Below are 22,905 nucleotides of genomic sequence, written 5' to 3'. Positions count from 1 at the left end.
TTCTTAATCAATAAATTCCGCCATCTACAATCTATCCGTTTATGCATCCATCATTTAATTATTCATCCATTTACTATCACAGTGACAATCTATCTGTTCCTCCTTTCACCCATATCATTAATTCATCCCTCCCTTGCTCCATGACCAAATCCATTTATTTATTCATTCATCCATCCATCCATCCATCAAACCAAATCATAATATTCATGAATGCATTCCTCGATCAATAATCTGTTTATCAGTCCATCTATCCATTCCCTACCAGCACTGTGTCCTACCTGGGCCGGTGAGTTGTGTTTCCTGCCAGTGTTGGGCTCGTGGGAGTAAGGTAGAGCAGTAGAGCTGGGACCAGCCCCCTGATGCCCCCCACCGCTCTTATCGGCTCCAGCCACCCCTCCTAAGATGCAGCAGAGCGCTCCCTGGGCTAGCTCCATCTCTATCTCAGCATCCATCTCTGCCTCCTCCTGGGCTTCTTTGTTAGAGTCATCCAGGTGTTTCATAAGTACCGCCACAACCACATTGATGAGCACAAACTGGGCCGTGAGCACAAAGCTCACAAAGTACATAGGAGAGATGAACTGCAGGCTGGGATTACAGGTGTATTCACCCTGCGGGCATTCTCGAAGAGTGTCCTACAGGAGTGAAGATAGAGTTACCATAAAAATATTTGAACTTAACAGTTATGTTCATTTGCCTAGACAAATCAGGTTCACTACACAGATTTTTTAATACTCGATCCCTCCTCTAATAAGATCATTTTCTTAATCTGCAATTTTGCCTTGATCTCCAGTAAAAACATCTGAACATCCTTAAAATACAATAATGGAAAAACAAACAAAAAAAACAAACAAAAAAAAAAACAAAAAAAACAAGAGAAACCCCCAACCGGATTAAGTTAATTTGGCATTGTATATTCTCTCTCTCTCTCTCTCGAAACTTAAGGCTGTAATTCTAACATCTAGCTGTGGGCGCTTGAGAGCGTTTTGGCAGCGCAGCTTTTTTTCCGTTGAGACATTTCGTTGCTATGATACAGAATATCCACAGCACAGTTTACTTGTTACTTGTTTACACAGTTAACTGATTTCGCAGATAATTTTTCATACTAAAAAATATTTTCATCCATTTTGTTCGGTGGTTCGCTGGTTCAAATCGTTGACATACAGAAAGAATGTTGTGACATTTGGTCGTGTGGTATTAGTCCCACCCCTACTCCACTGTGATTGGATGGCTGAGTAAAAACTGACAGTGATGAGCGCTGCGTTGAACCAAAGTTGAACATTTTTCAACTCTCGGCAACCAGTAAAATCGCTAAGCTGGGTGCTCGGCAGTCCAGCGTGAAAAAAAACAAAACGCTCAGCTCCAATTCACACACTCATAATAAAAGCGCCATGATTTTTTTTCAGGTGCAGTTTGATGAAAAAATGTCATTAAGAATGCCAGTAGCATTTTTTCTTTTCTCCTTAAATAAATCTAAAGTAAGCGTTTTTCGGTGGTGGAAATCCATTACTTAAAAGTCCTCGTCGAGAGCGCATTTCATAGCTGCATAGCAAATACAGACGCCACATGAGCAAAAGCGCTTTGGAAAGTAGACGGATACGATAAGTGAACGGCCCCTTAAGTTAATTTTTATGTTCTGAAATCTGAAATGTCAATAACTTTGTTTCAATAGTGTTGTGCACTTAACACTTGACAAATTACTGTGTATTAGATAACATCAATCGAACAATGAGCACTAAATAATTACCTTTTTTTTTAAATTGATCATGGCTTCCATCTCCTTCAGTTTGCTGACAACCAGCATTTTGCAAAAGACTGCATGTAGCATGAACAAATCAGGAACAACATGACTACAGGAACAAATCCCAGACTGCCAGGTTTATTTTTATTTATTCTGATGTAACAAACTACTTCTTTCCTTCAAAGCTGCAGTAACTGAGAGTTGCTCGGAGTAATTTCGCTTGGCCACTCATGCATGCGGTATGGGTTCGGGGAGGCGATGGCTTCTCTGCAGGTATGAAGGAACTCGCGTTGTAATTTAAAGCTCTGATTATTGTGCTCTAGCTGCCAGGAAACAACTGCAACTGTAAAACTGATTGTGTGTGTGTGTGTGTGTGTGTGCCTAATGGGGGGAACTGTCACCCTCCATCACACACACACACACTCTGGTGTGTGTGGGGTGCTATGCATCAATGTCGTGACAATGTGTTCTCATTTATTCAGGTGTGCTTTACTACTGCGCTGAATATGCTGAGCTGGTAGTTCCTCCATCATATGCCTCCCATATAAACGACAGGTTAGAGGGAGAGCGGATGAAAGGTAGCAGGTTCTCTTTACACAGGAAGATAAGAATTCATTCCTCAAAGACAAGTGTATTATAGACGAGAAAGATACAGAGAGCAGGAGAGAGAAACAATGATGAAAGAGGCTATAATGAAATAATGTACAAACCAAAAGGAGATCAAGAAAAGTGTGAAAAAAATGGTGAGAACAGATTATGACGCTGAAGATGTATAAGCCACTACCTCAAAGGACTTTTCATAACAACCTATGCTGGAATCTTTACTGCGGCGATGCATTAGAAACCCGGCCGTAGCTAGTAAATTTTGTGTCCCCACTCATATCATATACGGTAAGACATAGACATGGAGGCCCACATCTAGTGCCATGTAACCTAATAGGGATTTCTTATGCAATAACTATATATATATATATATATATATATACCCATTTTATATCAATTTATATACAAAGTTGATCAAGTAATCATTCAAGACAAACTAATAAAATAAAAACAAAAGACAATAAATTTGGTCCTTCTGCTATAATTAATAACCACTGGACTAAACCATTTTTATGGACTGGAGAGAGAGAGAGGAGAACTTATTTCACTAAAGTGAATGCTTCTTTTTGTATTCATTAAACTCTTGGGCGTACACTGTAATATATACTATAGTAGTTCATAAGATTAGGGGAATACATAGCATAAATGACATGGCAGTGAATCGAACACAGAAGATCCAAGTTCTCATTTCATTCTGTTATGTTTTGTCTGTTATAATGAATTCAGATGCAGCATTGAAATTTGCTATTTTTAATATTTTGCTGAGTGCTCGTTCTCTTCAGTCCCAGAAAGTGACAACAGCAATGTTCTCTTTTCAATTCTACTTGCAAGTTGTTTTTTCGAGAATGCAATCATAAAACAAAATACAAAGAAATGTATTCCTGTTGTTTGTACATTGTAAGCCTAATGCAATTAGGGTCTATTTATTATGGTCTTGACCATCTTATATTCAAATCTAAATTAGATTTGGTTTGGAATTGCTGACCATCTTATATATTTAAATCTAAATCATATTTGGTTTGGAATTGCATTTATTCATTAATCTACAAAATCCCATGTACAGCAGTGGCAGATGTAAGGATGAGGATATCAAATTATATTTGTCATCTCCTTTTAATACTTGAATCAGCTTGCCAGAATGACTGTTCACACAAATCACAGTTTAATTAGTTAAAACAACTAATTTTATTCTAAAAATATAATATATATATATATATATATATATATATATATATATATATATATATATATATATATATATATATATATATATATATATATATATATATATATATATATAACAGCTGTTTTAAATTGTAATAATATTTCACTTTTTTGATCACATACATGTAGTCTTGGTGAGCATAAGACTTCTTTTAAAAACCTTTAAAAAATCAAAAATCTGACAATTTCAAAGTTTTTTGTTTTTTTTTTACTAGTGGTCCCCACCTCTTTTTATAACAAAGGGATGCTCATAGTACTATGGCTCTTTGTTCTGCTGTACCTTCATTATGCCGTTCCAGTTATCACCAGTGGAGACCTGAAAGAGGGTGAGGAACGCCATGCCGAAGTTCTCAAAGGTGGCGTGACGACTCATGCCTTCACATGGGTAGTCCTGGTTGCACACTGAGGGAAACAGATAGAGACGTAGAGAGAGTTTGTTTTGTTGCATATTGTGAATGTTTCTTTTTACCTAAAAGCTTTGTTTCAATATAACCTATGCAGTCCTGCCAAATTCAGCTTTGTACCACAAGAAAGTCAGTGAGGATAGGAATTAAAGAGGAATAGTATGCGTTTACCCAGCTCTCCAAACAATTCCACCCCCAGTGCAGCATAAATGAAGAACAGCAGCATGAAGAGGAGGCCAAGGTTCCCCACCTGAAACACACCAATCAACACTGAAACCAGCACTCATACACTCACCCTTAACACAATATACAGGCTAGCACACCATATTACATTTACACTAAATCATTTAGGAGATCATTTTATCCAAAGCAAATAACAGTAACACTTTACAACAAGGTTCATTAGTTAACTACATTAGTTAACATTAACTAAGAATGAACAATACTTCTTCAGCATTGGTGAATCTTTGTTAAATGTTAATTTCAACATTTACTAATACTTTATTAAAATCTTGATAACATTAGTTAATGCACTATGAACTAACATGAACAAACAATGAACAGATGGATTTGTATTAACTAATGTTAACAAACATTAACAAAAACAGTAACAAATGTGTTTTTAGTTCATGTTAGTTAATACATTAACTAATGTTTAATAAATGAACCTTATTGTAAACTGTTACCCAAATAACAATTATCAGAATCCAAGAGTAGTACCACAATCTGGAGTAAGATGAAGTAGAAAAAAATTAGTGCACAAAAGTTTGTAGATTTTCATATTCATATATATATATATATATATATATATATATATATATATATATATATATATATATATACTATCTATCTTTATATATATATATATATATATATATATATAAAGATAGATAGTCTATTATATTCATAAAAAAATAAGACAGCTTAAAGTTTAAGTTGATAGCTAACAACAAAACCCCAGTAATCCCGCAGTGCCTTAAAAAGGACATTTCCTACCATGTTTTATGTTTAAACCTTATTAAACCTAGCTATATTTATGCTTAAAGCTAAAAATAAATATTTACCAAAGGGGTAAGAAAAATAAATATATTTCAAGACACACTCTCTCATTATGTTATGCAATTTTGCTTATAAATATAAAGGTATAAGAATGTCCATATATTTTGGCTTGGAAAATATGTTTCTAAGACAAAAAGAATGACCCTAAGGTTTTGTATAGATGGATAAGTGTCTGTAACAGACATAACAATAACAAAAAGCAATGTAATTTACATTACTGAGGTCGATAGTCTGATTGTCTAAGTGACGGCTGTAGCTGTTTCCCTGCAGCAAAATTAAGCAGAACAAATTTGTGATTTAACAAAAAGCTCATAAATGATGGAGATGGATGGTACCAGTGGTCACGTCAGAGGTACAGCTATAGGAACAGAATTACCCTTCTTAATGGAGGAAATGACATGCGTCTGGTAATGTGGCCAAAGCATATGATAGCATCATGTTAGCTGCACTAATGCTAACACACAAGCCTGTCAGACAAAACCAAATGTGATAAAGAATACGATGTGCCATACAGCTAGCCTGAAGTGCTGGTATTTATGAAAACCATGTGAGATAGCTATAAACATGTAAAATGGTGAAGGAAACAATTAGCTCACAATATTGTAATTTGCATAGTTACACGATGTGGTTGGCTGTGCTTTTTATGTGGCGTGCCAGCATGTATGAAACAGCTGAGCTTTATTACTATTTAATGCTAAGTAATGGACTATCAAACCAATGCTACAAAATGACAGTCATTTGGCTTCAAGATGTCAAAAGGAAACATTATGACTTAACAGAATCAAGATCTTTGCACAATAGCGACAAAACTGCTTCCTCCTCCTGTTTGTTCCTGAAGTGAGCATCTTTGTCTGTGTTTCAATCTAGAATGAGCAATCTAGAATTTAATCTATGACTACCGACATGTAGCAGCATGTAGACTACCAGGTACAGTAGGCATCTAACAAGCCTTTTCACTATAAAGCACAAAATATTGGTTAGGTACCTTAGAAACAAGCGCTGGTTTCACACAGATGGTAAATCCACACCATTTGATATATATATTGTGGTACTAAATGATTACTACATTTATGCACCATAGGTACTTCAAAGAATACAATGGTACTACATCTATAAGACTTATATTCAGCAAGGAATCATTCAATTGATCAAGAGGTAACAGTAAAGACATTTATACTTTCACCAAGGATTTCTATTTCAAATAAATGCCGTTGTTTTGAGCTTTCTATCAATCAAAGAATCCTGAAAAAATTATCAATTTCCACAAATATATTAAGTAGCACAACTGTTTTCAATAGTCAAAATAATATGTAATAAAAATGTATCTGGCACGTTTCCGATTTCTTAAGGATCATGAAGGAGTGACACTGAAGAGTAATGACGCTGAAAATTCAGCTTTACCATCACAGGAATGAATTACATTTTAAAATATATTCAAATAGAAATGATACGACTTTTAAATTATAATCATAATTCACAATTATATTGTTTTACTGTATTTTTGATTAAATAAATGCAGCCTTGCAAAACTAAATCAATAGGAGGACCATAATAAGGTTAAATTATCAAGGATTAAAGTCAATTCGAAGCTTATGCGGAATGAACAGCATCTCTAAGAGAGTTGTAAAGGAAATTCACAAGAGTTTCTTGAAAGATGTACTAAATGAGAACTGTGTGGTAGGAATGTGTGGCTGACTAGCTCTTTAATCAGTTTCAGCGTTAATTACCTCACAGATGCCATGGGGATAAGACATTGGGCCCAGCAGTAATGAACAAGGGATCGATATCCACAGAGGAGTGACACTTTACTCCACCCTGGCGATGTCTAGCCAGCAGTTCTCCACTCAGCAGTCAGCACTCTGTGACCACTAAGACGACAACAACCTTTTGGGCCCTATTTTTATGATCTAAAACGCAAGTGGCAAGCACAAAGCGCAAGTAACATTGTGGGCGGATCTCGGCGCTGTTGCTATTTAACCGGCGGGATAAATGACTCTTGCGCCCGACGCAAGTTTAAAAGGGGTTGGTCTGAAGTAGCTTCATTTTTCATAGGTGTGGTTTGGGCGTAATGGGAAACAAACCAATAAGAGTGTCATATCACATTCCCTTTAAGAGCATGATGAATGAGGTGCACTTGTTCCATGGCGCAATACTATTATAACGGCGCATTTACCAGGCGCGCTTCAGAATCGCTTCACAGCCGAGGAGATCGATGTTCTCGTCAGGGCCGTTAAAGAAAGAGAAGTGACATTGGGGATGGGACAAAACCGCCCATTTATTTAATTTATTTGATTCATTCCTTATTTTATGTTGTGCTTTAAAGCTGTGACAAAAATGAAGTTTGATATTAATGTATCCTAGTTAAAAAAAGCTATGAATAAGATGAGTGTGTGTGTGCGCGCGCAAAAGCAGGTACTTTATTCTTGGTTTTGGGTTATTATCCGCCCTGAGCAATTTTGTGGTTCATATGAGTCACCAATTTTCATGGGCCAATAAGCAGCCTATTCTTGTTGTCAACACAGCTTGGATAACTTTCTCTTCTCAAGACAAAATATGACTAAAAGGGGGTGGGGTAACAATCCTTCATCAGGGGTTTGCAGTGGCACCATCACCTGTGGCAGGGCTTGGACTACCGTATCCAGCAGCGCTCTCATTCCCGTGGCCATCTTTAACAGCTTTAACACTGTCAGAGAGAGAGAGAGAGAAAGTTACAGAGAGTTCAACAAGGCAGCTCAGTGAGTGTGTGCATGTCTACAATGCTACAATCATTTCAGAAGAAGAAAAACAAAAAGGCAGATAACAGACATGGATCCCCCCCCCCCACCCCCACCTTGGTTTAATTCTAGCCTAAACGGCTAATGAGGAGAGAAGGAAAAGGTCAGGGCTAAAATTAAACCCTCACACTGCCGCCCTCTCCCTGTACAAATGTAGAGTGATGGCACACTGGCTCAGTGATGGCTGTGGACAACAGCAGGATTAAATACCAGATTAAACTCTAGACAAACAGATCAATCCTCAATACAGCATCACTGACCTGTGCAAAATACCATTTTGGTATGATGGAGTTGATATTTTTAAGGCTTGTATTGGGTAACGAGGCAAACGGAAGAATCATTGGCTATTAAGGACAACACATGGTCCACTGATCAGGTATTAGAGGGAAATGGGGGGAGAGAAACGACTGATTTGAGGAGACAAATAGAATTTGGCACTGGAGATAAGAAATTTAACCACATTTTGTAACAATATTCTGTACATGAAGTGAGTTCATTTGTGTTTCAGGCTGGTGTGGTGTTTCATTTGTGTTTTCACGCTCTGAGAAAAGAAATAAGGCAATTTGATCTGATCTGCAGAACAATATAGACTGAATAAATATGTTTACCATTTATTAAGGTAAAAGATTAAGGGACACAATAAAACAAATTAGTTCAAATCAAGTTCAAATCCAGCTCGCAACATATTAGTCTCATTACTACTTTCACTCCCCATCATTTACTGTTCCCTTGCTACTTGCCAATCAATAAAAGTGATAAAGGGCTAGAAGTAATTGAATACAGATGAAAGTCAGATAAATGGCTGTGGTGTTTGACAATAAGCACTTGTGGAGATTTCACTGGAATGGATGAGTGATGGGTGATTCAAGGATTTCAGTCTTATCTGAACACAAGCTGATGTAGGTTAGAGGAATATTTCTTACTTTAAGAGCAAGAGGTTCTGAGTTATTACTTGCTTGATATGATATTTAAACAAAACAATCATATATACAGCATATATATATATATATATATATATATATATGAAGAGTTCAGATGCAAAAGCCTCTAAATGCCATTTGAAATGTTCTTCTTTAATGATGATTTTTGTCAAACTTGTATATTTAAGTTCAGTAATTTCACTTAAATAACAATTAATAGGTAATTATCATTGCCATCTAAGTGAAATCACCAAAACTTAAATATACAAGCTTGATAAAAATGGTCATTCTAGAAGAAAATTTCAAATGGCACTTAGAGGCTTTTGCATCTGAACTCTTCATATATATATATATTCAAATGTGTAGGAACATACTATATATTGTTGGGTTGGTCAAACCATCAAACAGGTAAGGTAATTCAGATTGGAAGAAAAAGCTTATGTATTCAGCAAACATGAGGAAAGATTATCCCATAAATCACATATTTTAAGGGCTCTAAGAGTTTAATGACATTTTTAAGGGGCTGAAATCAGCAGCTATGATGAGTGGTGTTACACAGAGGTCAGCGTCTTGTGTTTGCGTGACTAACCACGTGCGATGCGTAGGACCCTCATGATGCGTATGATGGTGGGGTTGATGGGCAGAGCTGCACTGATCTCAATCTCCTCCAGTATGATGCCCATGACTGACAGCAGCACTATAGCTAAATCCAGCTGGTTCCACCTGCACACATACATAAGGGACAGATTTGCTTAGTTATCCAAAACATCAACTTTCATGCATTTTGAATCCAACCTTTCTGTCTAGTTTAATATCACTCTGGTAACATTTGAAGATCGGTCTGATCAAACAGTTGGCATGGGACCCGAATTGTTGCTGGGTACCACTTGTTAACACTCAATTAGGGAGTATTAAGGCCCCACTCCAGCATAGGTGACCTCATTCACTAATGTAGAACAAGGGACAGCAAATTTTTACACTACAGCAAAAATCACAGTTTCCCACATCTGCGGTGCTGGAACCAGCCGTGGCACACCTGTCTGCGCACACCCCTCTGCCACCATCTCGTAATTGTGACCTAGTTAAGAGGCACGGAGAGCAACGACAATAAATAATGGCTTGTTGAATGCTTTCTAGTGTCAGACCCAAATATGCGTGAATAAAAAAGACAAAGTGTGTTGCGGCGTGAGACTGTGTTTTTTTTATCTTTTAAATGGGTCAAAACCATATATTCTAATAAAGCTACAAAATGCCGAGATGTTTAGACCCTGTGCTTTCTCAATGCACCTTATCACATGACAGTATTAGTTTATGACAAGCCAGAGGAACCGCTCTTGTAGTCTGCCTAATGATAAATAGAAGTTCTATTATGTAAACAAACACAGGAGAGAGATTTCATTAAACCCTCGAGACAAATAACCATGTTCACTCTCGCACTAACTGTAGTCAGGTGCGTTTTGTCCTATTAACACCACGCAGGGCTAATCTAATTTCTATCTGCGTCATAAATGCAACAACAGAAGCAAAATTTTGCCAATAGCACTCCCTCCAGTGACTCCAGAAAACAAAATAAGAGGGTTCGGTGAGGAACATCAGATGAATTCATTAAATCAATTAGCGATCGTAGGTGAGAAAACGTGAGGAGATGAAAGGTGAGGAGGGGAATGAACTGAATACCTGTCTTTGAAGAAACGTCGGAAGCCAAACGCGATGAGCTTCAGGACAGCCTCCAGCACAAAGGTGCTGGTGAAGAAATAATTACAGTACTTGAGAGTGATCTCCAGAGACTGGGGGGGAAGGAAACATACAGACGGAGAGGAAGCCAGAGAGACAGAGGAAAAGAGAACAAGAGAGGTGTGAATGATTAAAAGACTTTCGCCTCAGGTTCATAAAGTCATTTTTACATTAGCTATATAACAAGATCATGTATTCTATGAATGCCTGTGTAAAGCCCAAAAAAATGGATACAAGTCACATGCATTTATGCAATGGTACTGCATGTGTTTTTCTCAAATTAATGGACATTTCTGAATTGTGAATAAAAATGTCTCATGAAATCAATAGCAATAAGAAGGCAAGCGATATACTGTAAAGCCAAATCAGCAATGATGGCTTTAATGATAACTACACAATATATTAGAAAATAAAAACAAAATAATAATAAAGATTATTTAGAGGATGAGGCCTGCATTTTATCTTACATGAGGCTGGCTGTAGTGCTCCAGTGACATAGTCACAACATTCACACAGATGATGAAGGTGATGAAGATGTCCAGGTAGTGACTGGTGCACAGAGTGTGGATCATCAGTCGCACATGACTGTAACTGGCATAATAGGGCAACTTCTGGGCCTCTGAGAGAAATGAGTAGATTAGTTTAAATTGAGTAAGCACGCTTTTTGACAACAAATATTTAAAGTGTGTATTTTCAACAAATGGAATTCAAACAAGTTTCATTACTACTCCTTCGTCTGCCACTGGCCGGTCAAACATATAGTTCCGCCCCCAAACATATGCCATTAGTTAAACAAAGAGACATTTTTGATAGCACTACAGAGCCACAGTGCTTACATTTTTTTTTTTTTTTTTTTTTGGAAATCAATCGACTAAAGGTTTCATTTGAGTTATCTCTGCACGTTAATTGGCAAAGGAGAATATTTTACCACAACAAATGAAAAGGCTACTTTCTGGTCCATAAACTAGATTTTTTTTTTCTGCAGAGGAAAACTGCATGACAGAACACACCTCTCCATCTGGCTAATGCTATTATGATATGTTTGGAGAATTAAACTGGTTATTCAGCATTAGTGTGCAAATCAAATCATCTCTTTTCGTTTACAGTCACTATGTTACTTCATCCACCAGTCAGTTGGAACCTGTAAGGCCAGTAGGGCTGTGGCCCAACATTCTTCAGCATGTCTGATATCAGTAATTGTATTTTTTTTTTGTAACAAAATAAAATATAGATATAATAAATAGTTTTTACTAAACTAAAGAGAATATTAAACTGAACAGTAGGTAATTATTATTCCAATATTGACCCATTCAAAACATCTATTTTTCTTCTCCTTACTTCGTCTCTTTTTCTCCATGCGTCTCAGTCTCTTCTCCTCTCTCCTCTTGGCCTCTTCCACCTCCTGGTTCTGTCGGCACTTGTGGAAGTTCTCCACCACTACTCCAACAAACATGTTCAGCACGAAGAAACTGACAATCAGGAGGAAGGAGATGAAGTACAGCAGCATCCAGGGGTTGTTATTGGTTATGGGCTAAGACAGAAAGAACGGCGGATGAAAGAGTTAGGAAAATCAGAAAAAAATGGATTTTTTTTTAAAGAAAATGTGAATGGTGCTTGCCTTCTAGGTGGTTGCTAGGATGATGCTATGGATTTCAGGTGGTGTTAAGGGTGGTCACTAGAATGTTAGAGTGCTTTTGCTATGGTGTTCAAGGTTCTATGTATTTGCTAGGGCCGTGTGTCCACCAAAGCGTTTTTAGTCAGCTGAAAACGCTAGACGCTCTGCTGAAGACGCCGTGCTTTGGGCGCTTGAGAGCGTTTTGGCAGTGCAGCGTTTTTTTTCTGTTGAAACATTTCGTTGCTATGATACAGAATATCCGCAGCAGTTTGAATGTTGTGACAGTTGGTCGTTGTGTTATTAGCCCCGCCCCTCCTCCACTGAGATTGGACGGCTGGGTAAAAAGTGACAGTGATGAGCGCTGCGTTTTATCCAAAGTTGAACAGTTTTCAACTCCCAGCGACCAGTAAAAACGCTGGGTGCTTCAGCGTGAAAAAAATGCTCAGCGCCTCGGTACGCTCATGGCGTTTAAGAAATGCGGCGCTCCCATTGAAAACAATTGAAAACATACGCCAGGCGCATGGAAAAACGCTTTGGTGGACACACAGCTTTATTTGTGGTTACTAAGGTGTTGTGGGTGCTGCTAAGGATGTTCACCTGTCATCTGGTAAAGCAATGGTAAAGCCATTGCTATGGTGTTCAAGGTGGTCACTAGGGTGTTGATACAGTAGGCATTTGCTATGGTGTTCAGGGTAGCTAGGGTGTTGCTAGGCACTGGCTAAGGCTTTCTTGTGGTTACTGAGGTGCTGTATGTGCTGCTAAGGATGTTCACCTGGCATCTGCCTGGTTAAAATTGTAAAGCCTTTTAACAACACAAATATAATCCCACCTCTACTAAATTAGCCCTATTTTAATGAAATAAGAGCATGGTTTAAAATGCATGGCATTTTAGTCCTTGCATTTAGACAGTGCTGTCCGAATCCACTTTTACTAGTTTAACAACAGGAAAAATGGTCGGTGCGGCGCATTGTCTTAAAGGGTTGTCCCTATTCTATTCATGAATAATGGGTGTGTTTTGGGCCGTAACGTACAATAAACCAGAGTCTGATCTCCCATTCCCTTTAAAAGCCAGTTGCGCTAGCGTCATGGCAAATTTGCCTATGTCACACTTCCTACTTCTGAACACGGAGTAGGGATTCAGAACTTCCAGTCAACAGAATTTCTCGATAAGGATTTAGATTATCAGCCATGATGTCTAAACCATCAAAGGTAGACTGACCACGAGCTATGAGGCTGTGAAACTAAGGTGTTTGCTCCTATAGAAGCTATAAGTTTGCAGATTTCTATGTTTAGGTACCACTATCTCAATTTATTGTATTGTTTCTATGTCATGTTGTTATGTGATGCTCATTTGTACTTAACTGTAAAGCGACCTTGAGAACTTTGAAAGGCGCTATATAAAATAAACATATTATTATTATCATTATAAGTTTGTATGAAATCACCATTGTTTTAAGAAAAACATGTTTTATCCACGATCTTATGAAAAAAAAAAAACTACAATACTCACAATCCTAAGCATAGCATATATGGACATGGTTTGGGTGTGTTTTATGCGTACGAACATGTTGTGAATTATGCAGAGATTTTCGGTGAAAAGTTCTCAAATGCGAATTAATCAACAGAATTATTAGTGAATGAGACCCAATGCTTTTCTTCACAAGTACCACAAAAACAACACAAGAAACTAGAACACAGAGCTGCCTAAAATTTAATTTAACAAGATAATCAACACAGCCTTGAGTATAAATCAACATGCAGACACTCATAAGCTTGGGGGAAATTGGTCAAATTATGGTAAAGTGAATTTAGGTGCAGCTTTTACTTGGTTGCTTAGCAGCAGCGTAGAGCGAAACAAAAAAGCCAAAGTCTAAATTGGCTCATTCTAAAACATGGGATGAGAAAGCACAAAGTACTTTGCACATTTCCATCTGCTTCCACACATCATCCTGCAGTGGACTCTGGTGTGACAGAGATGATGCAGTGGGGAAATTACACATGCCATTTAATCCATGAGTTTTTTTTTTATCTGCCCTGTGTTTGACTACCTAGAGATGTTGGGCTCTTCTAGTGGGAGAGAGTCTGGCTGCAGGCCTACATCTAATCATTATGTGCTGGTCCCTAACCATACTCACTGCTTTTTGAATTGAGGACTTTTGAAAATTATTGCTTTTTAGCTTCAGAGCCAAAAGCCTGTTAGTATTCATGAAGCTGATTGTGTGTATTCAGGATTAAATATTCACTGTTGAGCGCTTATTCCTTAAACCTCTTTATTTTAGTTGAAAGAAATTGACTTTTGTTTGGTTCAGAAATGTTTTAACACTCAATAAGTACCTAATTCTGAAAATAAATGACATTTTATAACTTGTTAAAGCTTACTTGTAGTATCTTGGCTACATAGTTTTTTTAGGCAACCAAGCTAGTTTAGTAATTTGCATTTATATTTAGCTTAAATATATTTAAATAATTTTATTTTAGAACAATAAATACAATTAATCAATTCTCTACAATTAAATTATTATCATCATTGTAAAGGTATAATAGTGTATATATGATCACTGTGATATAAATATGCAAATTTATGACAAAGTCCACCATTTGCATTAACCCTGTCAGTATTATCAGGATGGCAGGATGGGAACATCAGCGAACATGTTACATGGGAACATTACCTGCTGGTCCACTGCCACTGCATCCAGACCATGATACATGATATTGACCCAGCCGTCCTTCGATGCCAGCACAAACAGGGACATCAGAGCCTGTAAAAACAAACACATGCATATGAGCACATACAAGGACAAATGGAAGTTCTGTATGGAGATGGATGGAACAACAAGCCGGACAAGTAAAGATAGATGGAGGCTGAACAGACAAATAAGGTGCAAGGACAGATAAGCAAACCACATGTAATGCAAAAAAAAAAAAAAAAAAAAAAAAAAAAAGACAGGTCATTCTGATAAAGATGCACACACAGAAATAAAGTTAGATCAAACGAAGCAACACATTAAGTTGCTCAGAATCGTCATGTAATTTGATAAGCCTAGTCAGAGAATAAACTAACCTGCCCCAAGTTGTCAAAGTTGTACTTGTGATGGACCCACTTGTAATTGGCCGAGATGCAGTCAGACCTGTTGGTGATGTTCTTGACATCCAGGCCCAAGCAGTAGTAGAACTTGCCTTTGAAAAGCTATTGAGGCAAAAGAAATGGCACACACTTCATGTCACTCAATGCCACACATCTCAAGCATCTTTTTAATAAAACTGTCAGAGCACTGATATTTAAAAGAAAAAAAGTGTGTTATGAAAGAAGACCAGCAGAAAATAGTAAAACATTCTCAATAAAAAAATAACAAGATATAGCACTAAAAAGAAATGTGAACAAATAATGAACGAAAAAATTAAAAGAAACAGAAAGCAAAGGTTTAAAGACAGAAAGTCTATATCAGATAGTGAGATTCAGCAAAAAAAAAAAAAAAAAGACAAAAGGCATTGGGAAACCCTGGGGTATCATTTATCTTTTTTTAGATTGCACCAGTGGCAGGCTTACTTACTGTAGGTAAGATAAGACATCAACAAATACAGATATGAAATAAACAAATAATGATAATATTTTTGTTGTTGTTGTTTTTTAAAGAGGTAAGTAAAGTTATTGCACCAAGTACACCTGGCTGTGGCCAGCAGAATGGGGCGGGGCTGCATGTGTCTACTCCCTACTGTATACCTACTCTGCCTTTCAAAGGGATACATGATAGGAAATGTGTTTGCAGTCAGTGTAAGACAGAGTATAAATATCTTCCTTTGTGTTCAGCAGAAGAAAAAAAACTCATACAGGTTTGCCACAACTTGAGGATGAGTAAATGACAGAATTTACATTTTTGGGTGGAGTTTCCCTTTTTTAAAGCAAGTCAGTCAACAATAAACTTTTTATTTGTACTTGTCCCGCTCAAATGAGCCAATATCTGGAAGTAAAATGATATTCTCTAATCAAGTGTGCTTCTAAAAATTCATAATAATGTCAGACTGAGCTCTAAATTATTTTAGGTATATCTTGTTGCATTAGAAACCTCACTTTTACTGGAGTAATATTTTATTTGTGTTTACAATATCCACCAAAAATAAACATTTGACTGTTAATTTCTCTTGCCATTCTGGGATATAGGCTAATGTTGTATTGTATTTACATTATATATATTCTTTCATATATATATATATATATATATATATATATATATATATATATATTCTTTCAGTCAAAGATTTAAGTTTTTAAATGTTTTAGAAAGAAGGTTCTTTTGCTCACCAGAGCTGCATTTATTTAAACAAAAATACAAAAAAGCAGCCATTTTCAGTAACCATTACTCCAGTCTTCAGAATGACATAATCCTTCAGAAATCATCCTAATAAGCTGATTTGCTGCTCAAACATTTTTGCTGAAACTTTTTTTATTACCATGTTGAAAACAGTTGTGCTGTTTAATATTTTTGTGGAAACAGTAATACATTTTATTCTTTACCTGGACTCCCAGGATGCCAAAGATGATAAAAAAGGCACAGCAGATGAGAACTATGTTTCCTATAGGTTTCAGAGAAGTGATCAAAGTCTCCACAACCAGTTTGAGGCCAGGAGCTCGACTGATAACCCTGTCACAAGGGAAAACAACAACAAAAGAAAACCATTTAGCATTTGCAGAGCTATAAACTAAGCATACATTGGACAACACCACAAAAAATGCTTGCAATTACTTGCTGTACCTGAGGGGACGCAGTGTGCGCAGAAGCCTGAGAACCCTGAGCACTCCCAGGATCTTAGCCCCACCCGCCATTGACACAACAATGTCAATCAAAGATACGAACACCAGGAAACCATCCAAAACGTTCCAGCTGCTGCGCAAGTATGCCTGCTCTCCAATATACAAACCCATAGACACCACCTACAATAAACAAAGACCCAATGTTTGAAATGGTCAGCATAAAAGATGAAGTAGTCGTGTACAGTTGATTTTTGTTTTCATTGTACATCATTGGTGTTCTGGTGTGACACTGTATGTTCCTTTTAATGTAATAGCCAGTTCTGATCCTCTAATCTGATTCTGAATCTGTTTCTGATCCTTATTAGTGTGTCTTTGCTGGAATTGGCTGAAATAATTATTAAAGTGGGGAAACAGAGACCCTAACAGCAAAGTTCAAGTTTGTGATCTCCAGTGAAGCAAAACCAACTGTTCTAACTGTAGCCCTAAAATAGTGCTTCCTGTAGAGCTGATTTTACAACTTAACTGAGCTCTGCACAAGTACATTTAAAATACACTATTATGTCAGTGGTGAGATGCACTTAAAGGGATACTCCACTTTTTTTTGGAAATAGGCTCATTTTACAACTCCCAGAGTTAAACAGTTGACTTTTACCGTTTTCAAATATTCAGCCAATTTTCTGATATTTAGAAGAACATCAGTAACCAGACAGTTTCTGGTCTCATTGACTACCACAGTATATATTTTTTTCTACTATGGAAGTCAATGAGACCAGAAACTGTCTGGTTACTGATAGTCTTCTAAATATCAGAAAATTGGCTGAATGGATTCGAAAACAGTAAAACTCAACCATTTAACTCCGAGGGAGTTGGAAAATTAGCCTATTTCCAAAAAAAAAAATTGGAGTATCCCTTTAAGAGAACTGCTGATGGCAGTGAAATATGACTGATATATATATATATATATATATATATATATATATATATAAAACCATTTGTGATAAAACCCAGCAGAAAAACAATGAAAAATATTTATCTAAACACTGAAAAAGTGACTAAAATACAAAATCCAAGAAGAAAAGTCCAAAATCCTTCAAAGGTTCTATCAGCGCTACATATTTGGAACTCCTAAAGGTTCTATACAGATCCCCTTTTAAGGGTTCAATAATAAGAACAATTTAGGGTTCTTTGTAACCAGGAAAACGGTTCTATATGGAACCTTTTGGCTTCATTCATTATCATTTGTTTTGTCCTTTCCGGATTAAATATTATTGACAAACATCAAGACCCTAAAAAGTATTTATGAATGCATGAGAATGATCACAAAATTCAAGATATAGGGGTTAGAAAATGTATATATCTATATCATTTTATGTAGTTCAATATCAATATCACACGAAGAGTGCCATTTCAGTTTTTCTCCTCCAAAAATCTGCATGATTAAAATGTGATATTAAGTTACTACAATAGTTTAATAAACAATAATTGAATTCTTTCTTGTCATTATAGAACCTTTTTAGCATAAAAAGGTTCTTTGGAGTGGAGTAAAGAACCCTATGCGTCATATATAGAACCCCAATGAACCTTTTCTTCTAAGAGTGATTGAAGCTCCAAGGTGACCCGAGCCTTAGGCCTCCCAGGCAGATTCTTGTGACACTAACAAGACGAATAACAGGAAATAAATACACGTGCACACACAGCAAAGAGAGCAAAAAAACAGAGAATTATGCACTTTTAAGAAATGAGATGCTATACTGCTACACATGTCTGCTCTTTCTTGGGATCAATTTGGGCTGTATTAGTCTGACAGTTTCTTTACAATACTGCCAAAAGAAGCCAATAATAAATCAGTGATGTACACCAGGCTAGTACAGTAATGTGACATTCAAGCTAGCAATTTAAGTGAAAGCAGATCTGCTTGCAGAACTCCTATTAGTCGAGTGTAGGTGGGTTGGGGAGAGTAAAATCAGCCGTTGCCCCTCAGGCTGTTATACCGGTAGGTATATTTTTGCAGTGGCTTGCAGAATCTCCCTCCCCACGGATGAACTGTAATTGTTAACTTTCTGGTCCCCGAGAGAAAGGTGGAATCATTGTTTGAGTTGTGTCTCCCACTGCACCAATGCTTTTAAGAATGTCCACAGTAAAGGATATTTGCTGCATCATCTTAAATATTGACTGCGTATAGTTAGTTGACGTGACATTTCAAACGTTTAAAACAGTATGAAATGCTATCTAACTATTGTATAATCATTAAACAGAATATATATATATATATATATATATATATATATATTAAATGTTTATTTATTTATTTTATTCAAACTGCATGTTCTACGTTAGGTGTATATATATATATATATATATATATATACAGTATATATATATATATATATATATATATATATATATATATATATATATATATACATATATATATATATATATATATATATATATATATATACATACACATACAGTATATATACTGTATATTTACTGTATATATATATATATATATATACATATATATACATATATACTGCATGTATATATATATATATATATATATATATATATATATATATATATATATATATACACACACACATACTTTACAACCCAACATAGGACAAGGAGCTTAGATAAAATTAAGTAAATGAAATATTCACACAGATTCACTTACGCACAACGGTCTGGGACTAAGAAAATGTAGTGTCACTTTTGACAGGTCTATCTCTTGTTTGTTCCATTTCTTAATAATTGATTAATTTGTGTAATTGATGACCTACAAGTGCCAAGTGCTTGCAGCTGAATAGATGGGCCAGGCTGTGAGATTGACTCCATCTGAAAGAGGAAACTGGCTCTAATTAATATCATTGCTTAATTGCTTGTCATGAGAGGGCTAGCAAATGTAATACCCCACTCTCAAGAGGTCCAGAGGAGAAAGCATGAGTGAAAACTAGTGAGAATGAGAGATAGAGCGAAAGGAAAATGATTAAATGAGAGATGGATTAGAGATACACTCACACACGGTTTCATCTTCAGAAAGATATTTGGCTAATTACTCATCCAAATGACAGTCCCTAATGTTTTTTTTTTTTTTTTAACAAATTTGTGTTTGTGTATAATCTTGTTTAATATCCATCAAAGTTTAATATAATGATACATTATTCCTTCATATATGCAGTGGGGTGTAAAAGTGAATAAAAGAGCGTTTTGTGGTTGTACGTGCCCTCAGCTCGATTTTTTTTGTGATTTTAATATGCAAATGACACATTTCTGAGCGTGACTTAACAAAAATCAGCATACTTATCAAAAACCAACCCGGAAAATTGTATCTTACACATGCAATGTATCATAAGAAGTCAGGGCAGAGCACCCGGCTAATGATAAGCCTAGCTAACGTTACAGGGATATTCCAAATTTGGAGAATTAAGCTCATTTTCCACCTCCTCTTGAGTAAAACAATTGTTTTTTTTTTTTGTTTTTTTTTTTTTACCGTTTAGGAAACCATTCAGCCGATCTCCAGGTCTGGCGGTACCACTTTTAACATAGCTTAACGTAATTCATTGTATGACGGCAATACTAGGGGTGTAACAGTACACGGAAGTCACGGTTCGGTTCATACATCACGGTTCGGTACGATTTTGGTACAATGGAGTGAAAAGCAAAACAGAAATATAGAAGCTATTTTATAACTGTCTTAAGCCTAGTATTTTTTAAATAAGTTTTATTAATAAAGGCATGGAACCAGTATATTTATAGTGCACTGATAATAGTTTTCCATATAAAATAATACTACCAACACATTTAATTTTCTTGATGTGCAACTTAAAAATAAACAGATTAGTGCTCTGTTTTGAGAACAAGAAATGAAAACCAATGCAATATGATGAATGTCCAAAAGATGGAACTCTGTAACGACCACCTAGTGTTAAGTAGTGTTCATGACATGTTGATATGCCTTTAAGATGAGTTCTTCTGCGGTGTACGTTATTGTGTGCATGCTGTTCTTATGTGAGCGCACACGCTCAGTGAGAGTGCTCGCGCAAGGGGGAAGACTAAATGTTGTCCTGTATGAACAAAATGATGGAGTATGTCTCCACAGATCCATCGCACCCGTGTCTCTCTCTCTCTTACACACACACACACACACACACACACAGTTCAATCACACCCCCAAAAAAACTCTCCGGTTTTTGCCACCAAGAAAACGGTGTTTGCTGCCGAAAAGTGACACGTTTGCAGGTATGATAGCACTTTCACAGACCCAATGGCCATCAAAGCACTTTACATATTGCCTCACATTCACCCATTCACTCAGTCATTCATAGACTGACGGCGGTGTCAGCCATGCAAGGCATCCTCCAGCTCGTCAGGAGCAACTGGGGTTAGGTGTCTTGCTCATGGACACCTCGACACTTGAACCACCAACCTCCATGAACCACTGAACCACTGAGCCACTGCAGCCCAGCAGTTCCAATTGTAGATATAGTCACAGTATCTGCAATTGCTGTGAAACTATTGATCACTATATTTGTCACCATAGATCAGAGGTATGGCAGTGCATACAGGGTGAAAAAAAAAATAAAATATCAACACAACATATCATGGAGTGATTGTAAATATTTACCTTGAGAGTCATCTCCCCCACAAATATGGCAGTGAAAATGTAATTGGACACGGTAAGGAAAAGCCTCTCCTGCAGAAAGAGGATGCAATGCTGTGAGAATAACTGCTTGTGGACAAACAAAAATCATCAGTAACTAAAACAATAGGTTAAACAACTGAATCAAAGGTCTTTGGACTTAGTCTTACCAGGCTACCCTGAAGAATCTTCGGTCTCTCTAGAGCCACAGTGATGCAGTTTGAGAAGATGAAGGCCAGCACCACATAGTCAAACAGCTTATGGGCTATGATGGACTGGCACAACAACCTGAATCTGAAGAGTAAACAGGCAGGAAATAAGGAAAAGAGATATACAGAGTCAAACCAACTTTGTTCCAAAACCTGTGAGCTGTCAATACTGAATGAAAGACTGGCCTTGGAATATGGAATATAAACCAATATTTAAATCTAACATAATATATTATAATATAATATAATTAATAATAATCTACTTTTCAAAAGTCTTGTTTTTATTATTATTGTGAAATATATAATAATTTAATATAACATTTATTTTTTAATTCTATTTCAACTATGTTGGCAAAGCTTATTATTATAAAAAAATAGTTAAATTGTATAACTTATGGAATCAGTGAAACTGAAATTGAAATATTTTTTAACAACATGAATGATTCATTTTCACATTTTCATTTCATTCATTTTCACATTTTTGTAAAAAAAAAAAAAGGTTACCAGCAAGTGTCAGCATTTTTTAAAATCATTTTCAAATATTATATTTTGTTGTTCCAATATCTGAACATGCAATATATCAAAAGAAATAACAGCCTCTGCTTATAAAAAAAAATAAAAAATAAAAAAAATAAATAAAAAAATCATTTTATTCTAGCTTCATGCATTCCTTTTTTTTTTTTAAATCAACACCTGAATGTATGCAAGTTCCATAAAAAAAAATAAAGAAACATTTTGAACAAAAAGCTGAGAAAATCTCGTTTTTGTTAAAGACTTTGTCTGGATTGGATTCAGAACGATGACTAAAACATAGATGGAGTACTGTAGATCGAGTGCATCAAAACTCCCAAAGCTTCACAGTCCTACACATCATCCTGGGTCGACATTCCATTTGGTAACATTAATCAGTTCTGATTTAAATGCTGTATATGTTTGATAATCGCTTTATTTTATATGTGCATGAGCAATGCTTCTATTGCGTATCTTTAACTGTGTTTTGATTGGGAGATTCTGTACTCTTTGATGCACAATTCCACCCCCTAACATATAACATTGCATTTTTTATCAATCAAATGCATTCTTGCTGAAAAAAGTATACATTTCTTAAAAACTCCAATACTAGTAAGAAAAATAATAAAATAAAATCTTACTGACCTCAAACTTCTGAATGGTATAGAGGTGTAATAAGATTCTCACTTCATCTGCAATCTTGGATTTATTTTTTTC

General features: G+C 36.2%; 1 protein-coding gene across 4 annotated transcripts in view; it reads right to left on the bottom strand.

The window, feature by feature from the left end:
• Positions 1 to 22,905, bottom strand: part of cacna1ia (calcium voltage-gated channel subunit alpha1 Ia) — a 196,550-nt gene that overhangs the window by 24,097 nt on the left and 149,548 nt on the right. For all 4 annotated transcript variants that reach the window (XM_089128503.1, XM_089128502.1, XM_089128505.1 and 1 more), the window contains exons 19-32: positions 21,640 to 21,763; positions 21,455 to 21,523; positions 16,826 to 17,004; positions 16,588 to 16,714; positions 15,136 to 15,261; positions 14,744 to 14,833; positions 11,795 to 11,987; positions 10,924 to 11,075; positions 10,400 to 10,509; positions 9,312 to 9,445; positions 7,641 to 7,711; positions 4,141 to 4,219; positions 3,846 to 3,967; positions 279 to 632 (exon numbers count right to left, since the gene is read on the bottom strand). In XM_089128503.1, coding sequence (XP_088984629.1) covers positions 279 to 632; positions 3,846 to 3,967; positions 4,141 to 4,219; positions 7,641 to 7,711; positions 9,312 to 9,445; positions 10,400 to 10,509; positions 10,924 to 11,075; positions 11,795 to 11,987; positions 14,744 to 14,833; positions 15,136 to 15,261; positions 16,588 to 16,714; positions 16,826 to 17,004; positions 21,455 to 21,523; positions 21,640 to 21,763 — 1,930 coding nt within the window. The remainder of the gene's footprint in view (positions 1 to 278; positions 633 to 3,845; positions 3,968 to 4,140; positions 4,220 to 7,640; positions 7,712 to 9,311; positions 9,446 to 10,399; positions 10,510 to 10,923; positions 11,076 to 11,794; positions 11,988 to 14,743; positions 14,834 to 15,135; positions 15,262 to 16,587; positions 16,715 to 16,825; positions 17,005 to 21,454; positions 21,524 to 21,639; positions 21,764 to 22,905) is intronic.

The sequence above is a fragment of the Pimephales promelas genome, chromosome 3 (genome assembly GCF_988280905.1).
Source record: "Pimephales promelas chromosome 3, fPimPro1.hap1.1, whole genome shotgun sequence".
Classification (NCBI taxonomy): Eukaryota; Metazoa; Chordata; class Actinopteri; order Cypriniformes; family Leuciscidae; genus Pimephales; species Pimephales promelas.
The sequence above is the reverse complement of the archived record's forward strand: the minus strand, read 5'-3'. Positions and strand labels throughout refer to the sequence as shown.